This window comes from Leuresthes tenuis, unplaced genomic scaffold, assembly GCF_036924035.1.
Source record: "Leuresthes tenuis unplaced genomic scaffold, fLeuTen1.0.hap1 SCAF_21, whole genome shotgun sequence".
NCBI lineage: Eukaryota > Metazoa > Chordata > Actinopteri > Atheriniformes > Atherinopsidae > Leuresthes > Leuresthes tenuis.
In genome coordinates, this window is record NW_027325375.1 from 4,849,538 (window position 1) to 4,862,882 (window position 13,345).

The 13,345-nt window shown below is 44.0% G+C and overlaps 1 protein-coding gene across 10 annotated transcripts in view; it reads left to right on the forward strand.

Moving 5' to 3' along the window:
* Positions 1-13,345, forward strand: part of LOC140279964 (rap guanine nucleotide exchange factor 6-like) — a 120,938-nt gene that overhangs the window by 46,102 nt on the left and 61,491 nt on the right. For 3 of the 10 annotated variants that reach the window (XM_072375190.1, XM_072375193.1, XM_072375195.1), the window contains 2 exons: positions 983-1,126; positions 2,387-2,404. In XM_072375190.1, the coding sequence (XP_072231291.1) occupies positions 983-1,126; positions 2,387-2,404 (162 nt within the window). Of the gene's footprint in view, positions 1-319; positions 1,127-2,386; positions 2,405-13,345 lie in introns of those variants that run through there. The other 7 variants (XM_072375187.1, XM_072375189.1, XM_072375196.1 and 4 more) reach the window with 3 other exon arrangements.

A 13,345-nucleotide genomic window follows, 5' to 3' on the forward strand; every position in this document is an offset into this window, starting at 1 on the left:
TCGTGGTCATAACTGATATAACAAGGCTATTCACTTACTTAACATTATGTAATGAGGAAAAAAACAAGGTGAATTGTTTTGGCAATAACAGACCGGGAATGAATTGTATGGTCGGAATCTGTGTGCCATGCTGTTTTTCTTTCTGCCTGCAGAGGATATTTGTGTATTTACGGCTTCCTGGAGGAAGCTGTGGGCTGAGTGTTTGCTCTGTGCGCGTGTCAGACGGCGACAGAGAGCGAGCGAGCGAGCGAGCATGTGAGTAAGTCTGTCAGTATGCAACGTGTTGAGCAGCTGAACTCCGTCTCCAGCTCCAAAAAAAGATGCAGCGCTCGTTTTTCTGTCAGTCCCCTTGTTCGGCTCATTTAGTTTGATTCTTGTTTTTCTTTTCTTCTGGACGCTTGCCCCACAGGATGTGATGTTGGGGAATCCCTCAGGATTTTTGACTTTGTTGTAAATTCTCGGCCGCGACCATTCTTTTCATCTTTTGTGTAGAAGTTTCCCTGCTTTTCTTATTCCCCTCCCCTGCGGTATTTCCTGCTTTTATGTGTTGTTCTGATACCGTCCTTGAGTCCGGATGAGTGTGCTCCGCTGGCACCGGCTCTCTGCGCTCTGGAAGAACTGGATGTTCAACCAGGAGCCAGCCGAAGAGCAGGGCCAGATCTCAGAAGCTCCTGGACAGGAAGAAGAGCCACCGAGAAAGGAAGGGAACACATTCAAGAATCTGACAGAAGCTGAGACCCCAAACTTGGATTATAAGCAGCAAAAATCAGAAACTGACAACCACAATGTGGAATTTACAAATCTGAATGCGGTTCCTAAGGTCCAAAAGTCTGAACTACTGCAACGCAGCAGCTCTGAGCCGTGCTCTCAGGCCTCAAACCGTGTGGATAGGTCGTCCAGCTGCCCCCACGGACCTAAGGGTTGTGGCTGCAGGTCCAACAGAACCTTCTGTTCTGAGGAGAGTGTCGACTGTGTATTGCAGGTGGATAACGGCAGTGAAGGAGACGACAGCTTCCTCCAGAGAGAGGGGTCCCAGCGGCGGTCCAGACGGCGCTTCAGGAGGGTGAACCCCAGAGGAGAGCGGGAACTTATCACAGACGGCCAAGAACCCGCCGGCTACAACACGGTAAGATGACAAATGTTGTTGGCAACAGCAGCCAGTGCTGACCCTCTAACAGCTGTTTACATGTTCGGTTTGAGTAACGGGATCTGAACCGAGCACGCTGTCGGGCCTTCAACATGCTTAGGTGGGGAGGACTGATAGCTGTCTTTAAGACAGGAGCAGGGTTTGTGTTTGGTTTTCTGAAACGTGCTGACTCATCAGAGCTTTCAGCCCCAGCACTGGAACATGACAGTTGGAAAGTGTTCTCTGCTCTTAACGGTTTAATCCTGACAGTTTTTCTGACAGCCAGACATCTGCTCTGTCATATTGAATTCTTGCTTTTACTTTTAGATTAAAATATGATTTTATGAGAAAGATTAGGAGTTGCTTGACAACAGCTCAAGCTTTTTAACAGTTTCTATTAATAGCAGTGCTGCTGAACTCTCTTGTTTGTGTCCATTTAAGATGTGTCACCTGTGTTTCTCATGAAATGAAAATGGAATTGTGTCCCAAGGAATCAAATTAAGTTTCTCTAAAGAAAAGTCATTAGTGTAAGTTTTTCTTGAGAAGAAGTCAGTGTAAGAAAGGGTTGAACAGTACGTCCCCTATGTAAGGGTGAATTTCCCTCCCTCTGATAGGATCACTTGGGGCCAGCATTGTGTCAGTTACAGTTTCAGCTAATCATCTGAAGCCACGCTTTGCTACTCACACACACAAAGGCACTTATGCAGAACGCTTGGTTCGCACACACACTTTTCCCTGCTGGTGTAAAGCTCCCTGGGGCGTTACAAAGGGGGCTTAATGGAGAGCTTAAAAGTGTCCTCTGTCGACCCTACCTGCCCCTGTACTCCCTCGGTGATTGTTCCACTTTTTGAAATTACATTTCTAGCCTTCAGCGACGCAGAGTCCCACCACATTGTAGTCTGCGACTGCATTTAGTGTAAAGTTTCTCCACTCTGGATAGGCTGGATGTGCGAGCACAGCAACACTACGACGATGCAGGACAAAAAACAAAGCAATGGTCCAGAAAATAGATAGAATTAGCCAACGCTTTGGGATCGTATTGGAGCAGGATTGGAAAACAGAGGAATTTGTAAGACATGGCGAAACCACATCCGTGTAACAAAGGTTTATTGTCCTATGGCATGAGTGGAGCTCTTGACTTCTTGGCCTTCAATCATTTCTCTCTCAATACAAAGACACACAGACTTTGCATACTTTCTTCTTCTGACTGTGTCTTGTTTCTCTTCCCTTTCCCCGGTCTGGTGGTGTTCCTCCCCTCAGGGTTATGTCAACAACCAGGTAGGAAGCAATAAGTGAAGCTTTGCCTCCATTGATGCTTCCATTTAACACTGCATGCTTCTGCCTCGCTGTATCTCCACATGCATCAGGCTTTTTTTGGTGTTGGCATGTCTGGTGTGCATGTGTGTGTGGCTCCTGATTCAGGCACCTATTGTTGAGACACAGGCAGTTTTGAGGAGGGGGGAAGCAGGTTGTTTTGAGGCTGCCACACACATGCTTACTGCTGTCTGCTGACACAGTGGGTGGCAGATAGGAAGAGGGCCAACAGGGGAACAAACAGATGCATGCTGGGAACAACGACTGAGGATGGTTTTGTTCAGTTGAAAATGAAACTTTAGAGGATGGAGGCAGGTTTAAGTGACCCTTAATCATTTTCAGGTTTCCTCTCTGAGAATGAAAACATTTCCCCTCGTGGGCTGTTTTGAGGTCAGTTTCCTCACATTTACCGGTCTGGCAGAGAGAGATCTATCATAAAATGTGTTCCTGTATAGAAATAAGTCTTAATTTCTCATAAATGTGTGTGTAGTGAGATGCTGGTGTAAGATGTGACATTGTCCTGCTCTGCGCTGGACATAAAGCAGCAGTTTGCTTAGTAAAAAAGGAATGTGTAGGAATTATTTTCTGTTTATCAGACGTCTGTGCAGAGTCTGACGTTGTGTCTGCTGCTGTTAATAGAAGTTTGTTCTTTAAGTGCTTTAGCAAGAAGTAGTTGATTTGCTGATTGTTTTTTCCTTTGACCAAGTGAGAAATGATTTTTTTAATGACTTTTGTTTGCTTTATGCATTTCAACTTAGGGAGTTGCTCGTATTTAATTTTCTAATGTGTGAGCTGAAATGATATTATTCACACATAAGCACATGAAACAGAACTGTTCTGGCAGTGGATCACACGATGTCGTTTGGATGTATATTGATCCATAATAACATCAGTAATCCATTATCACTGCTCTGTAGTGGTGTCTGGTGTCCGTCTATGCCTCTTAATGGCTTACTCTTGAGTGAAAGGAGTGGAGTGGAGTACCCCCCCCCAGGTTAAGAATTGAAAGAAAAAGTAGCATTTATGTAGCTTAAACAGAGAATACTGCACTAAACAGAAAGGGGTCACACCGATGAGCTGGAACATTAGCTGGTATTTTTCTTTATTTTCAAACCAGGAAAAGTCAAATTTCTGATCATATCAAGATTTATTTTATTATTTAACTTAATATACTTTATCATATTCGGTGCCATGCTTAAGGTGGTTGTGATTGATTTGTATTGATTCAGAAACCTGATTCCTCTTCCACCGAGCAGAGACAGAAGATCCTGCGCATTCTCTCACTGCAATAACACACCGCTGGGATTCCCTAATGACTCAGCTTCATACAACCCACACACACACACAAATGTTGCGCTGTAACTGATGCACACACGGAAAGTCACTTCATTTAGACATCAGATGCCTCTCTGGCTTATTGTCTGCCTCCTGCAGGGAAGATAGATAGATGAAGCCATCCCCTCATTTGCTCTGCAGAGGAAGCCTGTTCAAAGGGCTCTTTCAGCCGAGCTGCTCCACGGCACCTCTGGCTCATTAATTCAGTGCAGGTTCAGCCACCTGCACGGTATATACTTCAACATACACAGCACTAGATCTAAATCAGCAAAGTGATATTATAGTGGTTCCCTTTGTGCTACATTTAAAGTTAAATCCTATCCACAGCAGAATATCAACACAGATATGTTTGCTTTGCTTTAAGATACCAGCTGCTCTTTAGTTTCTGTGCCAGGTTTATCTGTTTCTGTGTGAGGTCGTGCTGCTTATTAGTCACTGTAACTGTCTTGAACGTGAGGCGTGAAGCAGCAATCCTCCCTGCTGATTTAAAAGTAGTGTAGTGTCGGTGCACATCACACACCGGAAATGCACACTTGCAACGTCTGGGGTTTGCTAACTTCCTGTGTTCCAGGCAAAATGTCTGATGTTTGAGTGTTTTTGTAAGACAGAAGAAAAAAAAGCTTCTCTCATCAGTAATGAAAAGCTTGAGCCACCATTGACCTGTATATGAGGCAGCTGCTCAGGGACCATGGTTGTGGCTCCAAGAGTTCATTCTTATTTATGCAGTTATAGTTTGAAAATATGATTAGATTATGATTATTATTTTCAAAAGTCAAAGGTCACACCATGAAGAAACACTTTATGCACAATACATCAGGATAAAATGGACTGTCGTGGTTCATATAATACCAGTATTTTTAGGAATGCATCAGCGATGACTTTATCACGGTGACACCGTCTTTGGTGGTATCATTTGAACTCAGTTTGATGAGCTTGTGCTCCTCGTGCTGATGCCTTACTCGGATTACTCTGACGTCACTACTTACAATCGGGTTAAATCTAAGGTTGCATTCCTCGTGAGACCAGTAAGTCATTAGTGTGACTCATGAAGATGCTTCGTCATAATGGTGTCAACCTGGTAGGAAGAATTGAAATGACCCTGCAACATCTTGCATCTTGAGATTTGAAAGCCACAAAGGTGTAATGGTGGAAAGCTTCTCCATCCGAGCTGATGAGAAGTGTGTCTCCTTATCTCTTTGACTGCTAAAGGCCTGCTTAAGTTGAGCAGGCTGGTTAAACGGCCATGTTTGGGAAAGCTGTGGAACTCCAGCCTCTGTGTTGTTGAAAAAGTTAATTTCCTGTGCTGATTATGTTGGAATTAGCTCAGCGGGGTTGGTTAGTTTCATAGCGTTTTGCTTGGCATTATCTAACAATGACGTTTCAGCCCATCCTGTAATACTCGTGCTGCTGTATCTGCGCAGAGCTGGAATATTCTGGGCTGCTTGGGTTTTAAAGCTGCGTGCTGCTTTTTGTCCATCTACTCCTTTCCTGAGCTCATCTGGTCTCATTCTATCAGAATGCAGGTGGGGGCCAGCTCTGCCTCTCCTCGACCAAGCAGGGCCCCAGGGAGAGATGGAGAGTCAGGAACAAGTGGACAGAAAAGAACAATGAAAGCCACACGATTAAAATTTGCATTCCTTCACTGATAAAATAGTCAGTCTCTATTTTTCAGTTGCAGCTGTGAAACATAACAGTAACTTTTTTTAATATATATATATATATATATAAAGAAGACAAAGGTAGAGGGATGGAATGAAGGGGGAAAGGTGAGATGTGTGTGGGGGTGCATGCATGTAGAAAATGTTGGGTCTTTAAAGAGATAAGAAACTGTAAAGAAAATTGTCTTTGAACTTGATTAAGGAGCACAGAGAGGCAATGCTAAAGAATGAGAAGATTTAGAAAAGATGGATATGTGGCTGAGGAATGACGGTGAGGAGAAAGGATTATGAGAGAAAGATGTGGGCGTGCAGCAGGAGGAGGAGGAGCCGTGTGTTGTAGGGATGAGGCAAAGGTGAAGGTTGTGAGAATGTCAGGAGGGGATTTAATGTGAGGGAGGGGTAAAAGAGGAGAGGTCAGGAGGACAAAGACGGGAGAACGGAGGAGGGGAGGTTGAGCTGGGATTATTTGCAGTTTCTCAGACTGTCTGCTGCGGTTTATAGAAGTTTGTTCTTTAAATGCTCTCGGCAGAAGTAGTTAATTTACCATTTTTTTTTTTTTTTTAGCTTTGGAACCCGGTTGACAGCACTTTCAATTAACCCTGCATTAGGATAAAAAGTCGGAGGCAAAATTAACTGCAGTTGAGGAGAACATGCTGTGCTTCTATTTTATTGACAAATGAAACCTCGGGAAAAGCAGTGAAACGTAACGGTAGACGTGCAGAAAAACCACGATCAAAATATTTTTCAGCCAAACAGCTGGAACAGTCTGGTTCAGCGATCACGAGCCAATCAACGACTTGTTTACTTCCTCAAATTGTTACCAAGGCTCAAAATACTCGGCCCAGTCTTTGACTGCTACCCTCCGACAGCCAACAACACCACAGGGATTGAACCGTAGAAACCGTTATGAAATGTGGGTTGTGACATCGACGGCAGCTTTCTTTGAACTGCATGTCCCTTTTTTCCATTATTTACCAAAACCAGACTTTTTACTCAGCATCGGGGTTTTTCCCTCGTGCATGAGCATCATAGGACATTAGTAGCGTAACAGGTTGTTTGCAATCTCCCTCATTTCATATTTAAGATCGCTCTCTGGTTCTCTTCTTTTGTGAGGCTGTTGAACGGTGCAGACATCCTGACAGTGTGCAGGAGTGCATGCAGAGTACAGTATGTTGGACAGCACAGTACACCAGTGGGGCACTGTCTGTGGCTGTTGTTGCTGCTAATTTTAGGGATGACATCATCAGCATTAAGATGACAACCTTGTTGAACTCCCACTCTATTTTCCTCACTGCTTCTTCTCTCCTCCTCCCTCCATCCCTTCTCCCCTCTTCCTTGTCCCCATCTTATCTGCATCTTCCCTGTTTTGGACCAATGTTGAACCACGTTTGAATCCGTTTTATCCCTGTTTCTCTTACATCAGGATGAGATTAACCTTTAAGTGAAGGCTATTTGAAGCTTTCTGCTGTTCATCTTGTGTGCAGGGTTCCCTTTACGGGAACAAAAGCAGATGATCAGTAAAGTAAAAAATGAATAGGTGCTATAAAACACACCCAGGCTTTTACTCTTCCAAACTTGCCTCTTCTTCACCTTGTAAAATCCCACTGGCAGTTTTTTCCCTCCTGCTCAGCCACCCGCTCCCCCCCTTTTTGTCTAAATCTTTCATCCATGAGTCTCCCCCTCTTTTTTTTTTCTCTCTCGCGTGCTTGTGTTCGACACACCGTCTCCCCTTGTTTGCTTACAATTCATCTTTCCCTGGTACTGGCCCCTGTGGGTTGTTTCTCACTCTGCATGATGATGCTTATCCATCGTTATCGACATGTCAGGAGCCTTTTTTGTTTTTTGCAGAAACTGCCCATTACCTTCACAGCACAGCTGACAGAAACTGGCCAAGAGAGTCCATTGTGTATCATTTTCACCGGTTATTTAGTGCCGGTTCTATTTTATTTTTGCTGCTCTCTTGATCTTCAAGGCTTAAAACCTCCCTGTCAGGCTGACTCTGCAGGGACCTGTCGGAAAGGGAAGGGCCGGTTTAAATGGCAGGAATTCCTGTCTTGTCTTTCACACAGACACGCTCACTCACACAAGTATATACTTAGGGACTACTCTCCTTTTTCATTTTTTATTCGGAGGGCTTTGTGCTTAAAGCGATTGTGTCTTGCACACAGGACATCATCTGGATGTGAGCCGAGGTCCCTATATCTGTGCCAAGTGGATTTTTATAAATTGCAGTGGTAATGAGGCAGTTTTCATGCAAGAACTTGGTCATTTTTGGGACAATGTGTGGACAGATCCAGTCTTCCTCCACAGATGTGCTTCATAGGAAGACAGAGATGTGCTGTCATACCTGGAAATATTACGGAGTAGAAACTGCCCCTCCAACTGGATTCAGATCAGCTTCTCTGTAACTTTTATGCCACCATTCTCACCACCACGTGGCACAAAAATGTGTGAAACACCAAACGTACTTCACATTTCCGTTGTGTTGTCCATTTGAAGGGGGTTATTAGGGGATTATTGCACATCAAAGTTCCAACAGAGAAGTGTTGTCTAAGCTGACAACTCGGCGCTTCTTCACGTGTGTATGTGGCTCCACATCTGTGTTCTACAGAACAGCAGGATCTTTATTCAGCTGACTCTTTTTAATTAGCCTGGCAGAACTGATTAGATGTGAGATGTATCCCCGTACACACACACACACACACACACACACACACACACAGACTGCATCTGACCACTCTGTGCAAGCTTGTGAGCGCATTCAAATGAGTGCATGTGGTGTCTCGTGGGCCAGTTGTCCCAGCTTCATGCTGAATGACAAAAGGTATTGACACAGAGCGCCCAACCACACGTACAGGATGCACTGTGCACATGTAGCCAGTGTAAGCTGCACAGCATGTGCGACAGTCTGACATTTCCTGTCTGTTGTTCGTCTCTTGTTTTCCAAAAATATAGAAATTTTCTTTTTGTGGTCAAAAATTCATCTGGCCTGCACATGTTGACTGTTTCTTTTTGCATCTTCACATACCTTTTCTTTCTTGCATAAATATTGTCGTTTGTCGTTTCTGTTCTCTCTGCTTCGTCCATAAAACACTCACCTGACGTGACGAAACTCATGCAAGCGAGCGCACACAATCACAGACTGTTCCAGGAAGTATTTCCTGTGTGACGTGTATCCTGCTTCGTGTTTCGCACACAGATTCCTCATCTTTTGTGCACTTACTCTGAACGGTGCTCTCAGAAAGCTGTGTGTGTGTGTGTGTGTGTGTGTGTGTGTGTGTGTGTGTGCTTTAATGTTTTAATTTTGAACAGAGAATCGGGTCAGTCGCACGACATGAGTTGAGGGACATTTTGTCACCACATGAAGTTGCCTTGTGTTAATTACTCAGATAGCCCTGTTCACCATGAGTGCAAAGCCTGTGTTTCTCATTTCAGTTCCTTCTTCACTTTCCCTTCAAACCCCTTTTTAAATGGAAATTTATAGAGCCAAATGTGTCTTGACCACACAGAGATTTGTGACTTTGGCTTCTGAATTACCTCGTCCATCCTTCCTTTTTTTGTCTTTTAATGTATTTAGTTTGTGTTTGTCTCCCAGCAGCTCTGTGTCTGAGATAGTTTATTCTCTAAAAAGGATTTTATTTCAAGAAAACTCCGATTTCACATCATCAGATGTCACGAAACACTAATTTAGTTGATTTTGGCTTATTTTAGCCATTGTGTTCAGTACTTGTGTGTGACGATATAAAGCAGAGAGCAGCATGAGGGTGGCCACGACTACAGTGATAGTAATCTGCTTATGAAATGTATCTAAACTAAATTCTGTGTAGTGGTATGATTTCCACCTTTCGTGTGGGAGACCAGGGTTCAAATCCCCTGCATGAAAGGTACTACCTCCAGCAGTGGTCCTTAGGCCAAACCCCCTTACCCTATCTGCCTACCTGTTTGTCGTTTTGGATAAAGGTGTCTGCTGAATGCATAAACAAGAAGGAGAAATGTTGATTAATAACTGTGTGAAGCCAGGCTTCTTTCGCCATCCTTCTCGTGCTTAGCTAAAGAAGCTCCAGAACTTCCGTTTCCCAAATGTTCTGTGTCATGTTGAGCCTCTGATGCCTCTTGCTGTGAGTGCGGCAGGGAAAGGAGACGCACTGCTGCACCTACTTAAACACACATCCAGAGAGTGAGCACAGCTTTTTCTTTCTGAGATGCTCATATACTCTTTGACAGAGCCCTCCATTAGGCCCAGAGTCTTCCATCCGTTCAGGGCTCGGTAATTTCATTCATGTGGAATGATGTTCATAGGATGTGTGTATTTGTGTTATTTCATCTTTTCATCTTTTTAGTCTATTAGCTACCTTTATTTTGTATATCGGTCTCTCTGTCGCTCTCTGCTTATCCAGTGATCTGTTTCCAGCTTTTTCTTTTTCTCTCCAGGCTCTCTTGTGTACATAGCGCTCCTCTGAAGGCAGGGCTCCATGTGCTTGAATCTGATTGGCTGCAGAGTAAAAGGATGATGTCATTCTTAGTCAGGAGGAGTATTTTTGCCTCATTTGGGCAGAGGAGAGTTGTTTGAGGGTAGGCATCCTTATTCAGAGCAGCTAGCAGAAAGAGTAAAAATAGTAGCATGCAGAGATAATGAGGTGAATGCCGTTAAAGGAGAGAGACTGTTTTGTTACAAGAACAAATTATTTGAAGTGCAGCACATTAATGTTGGTAAAGGAAGAACATTTTCATGGCACACACAAAAAAAAAACAAATTTATGGTGTTAATTAAAGCTGGACTTTTAAAATGCTTGTTTGCTCGTAAACATCTTAGTCCAACCAGAATGGTGTGAAATTGAGCTTTTCATACCTGCTTTACTTCCCTTTTGTACCTGCTGCTTGCTTGGGTTTAGGCAGCAAAATGATCTCGCAGACAATGTGGGTCCGTTTCTTATTATCGTTGAACAAAATGGACGGTGACTGAGTTTCATGGGGGATCAGAGAAGGGTTAAAGAGAAGGTGGCCATTTAATGGGCTGATAACACTGGAGTTGGCTCTTCATAGTGACGAGGAATGACTCTTTGGAGTTTATGTCTAGTGCTGTCATTAAAATGATTATGATTCCAATTAAAGTATAGAGTCGTCCAGATGAAATATTACTGTGGTTTGTGTCTGTTGTGTTTAAAATGCACATTTTAAACCGGCAGTTTTGACAGCTAGACCTCTTCTGACTTCAGTGCTAATTGGGATGTGACCACGGATCTCAAGCCGTTGGTCCAACTTTCTTGGGTGGTATTCCACATCTGGTGCTTCGAGTGGGAAAAACCACACTCTGGGTTATTTATAGATTCAGATTTATAGAGCCAGGTCTGCTTCAAATGATTAACAGTAACAAACTGCTCAACCTAATGCCTTTTATAAGCCGCGTTTCAATCCACGGTCTCAGATTGAGGTGCTGTATGTGTGATTATTGTCTTTCTCACATGTGAAATTCTGTCTTTTGTGTTCAACTCTTACACGGTTCTAGAAGAAGAAAACCTATTACCACTTTCTGCTATTGTGCCGCATGTTCACATTCGGGAGCGTCTGTCCTTGTATCTCACAGGGGCTCTGTGATTTATGCCTCACCCCCCTCGTTTTTTTGTAATTTATGCGGCACGCTCACAAAGGGGAGGGGGTTGCTTCAATACACTCAGCTTTATGTTACCAGCAGATCAATAAAGATGTTCCCTCGCTTTCCTCTCTATCTCCATTTCTCCCATTCTCCGTCTCTCTCTCATCCACATCTGCTCAGCATCCAATCCATCTAATGCAGTTTCCCTCTGCTCTCCTCATTTGTGCCACCTCCCCTCTCTCTCTGTCTCCCTCCCTCTCCCGCTGCACAGGTGATGTCATTCTTTTTCAGCTGGATTCCCCTCCCTTCCCTTTCCTCTCCTCGTTCCCACTCTCACCATTAGCAGCCGGCTCTCCTTAGCGCAGCATCCATCCACGGTAGCTTCTCTCCAAGGATGGGAGGGGGAGGAGGAATGCCGGCGTGAGGTGGGAGCACTAACCGGGGATGAGATCTTAAAGCTTGGGCTGCAGGAGCAGGATCACTGGCCTCTGCCATGGAGCTGCACCACCGGGCGCACACACGCACCGCTGGAGCTTTATAGAGAAAAAAAGAGTTGCAAAGAGTCGAAGAAAGGAGTTTGACAGACATAGACAGTGTATGAGAAGGAGGGAAGAACTGCAGCTTAATGATCCAGGCTTTTGGGAGCTGAAAGGAGATTGTTTGGATTGCTTGAAGCCAGGCGAGAGGCTTCTTTCTGTGGGGCTGCAGACGAGCCCCTCTTTTCTATTCTGCATTTATTCATCTTTTAAGAAAGGAAACCTCTGCTTCCTAATGAAGTAAAAAGCAGCATCAAGGGGGCAAAATTGACTCGCTGAGCTTCTTCACTGAACTTTCACCAGAAAGATGAACTAAACTTGTATGTTAAGTTTGATGGTTTTATCTATCGCCATGCAGCCTCCTTTATTGTGGATTTAGCTTTGAATATTCTGCACAGTTTCTCATATCAGAGAGGGCTGTAAGCGTCCCCGTTGCAGTTCCCTTGAATGTTTAAGTAGAAGACGGAAAGCTTCACATATGAATGGATCTGTCTTGACTTAAAGTCTCATTCCGTGGTGACATCTGACTGTCGTCCAGCTGATCTTCTGTCCTTTACTGGCAACTCAGTGAAAACAATTTTTCTTTTTTAAAACCACCTTCTGGACAATTCTCAGCAAAGAGAGCGGCGTCAGCCTTTGCCCTCCTCATTTTTTTCATCTCTTGCCGAACGAGGGGAAACTTCCCCTCACTGGCACCCTCCCTCCCGTGGAAATGGCTTTCCTGGTCCGTTGCTATGCCAACTGCTTGCAGCCGTGGTCCTCCAAAGTAAGCGATGTCGTAATCCCTTTTTCTGGCCAGTGCCTCTGGCTCTGGATGTTGCCGCCTCTGTGTGTGTGTATATGTGTGTGTTTCTGAGAGAAAGCGATAGGGTGGGGATCAGAGAAAATGAGCTTCATTCATATGCATATTCATGATATGTGTTTGAGGGACACTTGCATGTTCTGCTTTGGCTTTAATGTGAATTTTAAACCTACTGAAAATACTAATAACTGTTGCTGCTGGTATCACGCCAAAGTCTTTTCCAGCTGCTGCCCTGTGGAGGGAGATGGATTTGAAAATGAAAATGAAAGACTAATTATTATCTTTACATAGGAGTGTTTGGAAAATCTGCCTGATTCCAGACCTGCTTTTGTTTGAACAGCATTTAGTCGCCATAGAAAGTAAACCTGATCCACATGAAGAGCTGTGACGTATTGAAGATGTGGGATGTTTTCTTTGGCCTCACATCAGTGTTTTGCTACTCCCATCAGCTGCAACTGATTTCCAAAAAAAGATATTTCTGAAGGGTCAGCACGCCGCTCCTGTGTTTTAAATCTGGTTTAATGTTTGAACTGATTTAAACTCTGCAGGTGAAGTTTAAACCTATGTAGTGTTTTTTTCTTGAGTAAAGTGTCGCCATGGCAGTGAGTGCTGTGCATGTCTTTTTTTCTTTGTTGGTTTTCATTCTATAACTCAGTCTGTACATGAATCCATCTGATCTGCCTGTTGCCAGTACTCGGCACTGAACTGGTGATGATGTAGCTGTGTATAATTAACAGTTTGATGGCCTAGTTTTTTGCATCCCAAAATAATCTGCCAGAGTTTGCCTCCAGTGAACTTTGTGATGATGTAAGAAAAGCAGCCTCCGTGCAGGAAGTGTCTACTTTTGGGCGTCTTGTTTGGTCTATTTTGGACTTTTAAAAAAGATGGAGGGATGTTCTGCAGCATTAGCTTCATGACAACATCCAGAGACCACTCTGCTGCGGTCGTTTCAGCAGAATGAGTTTTTCTATAGATCTCTAT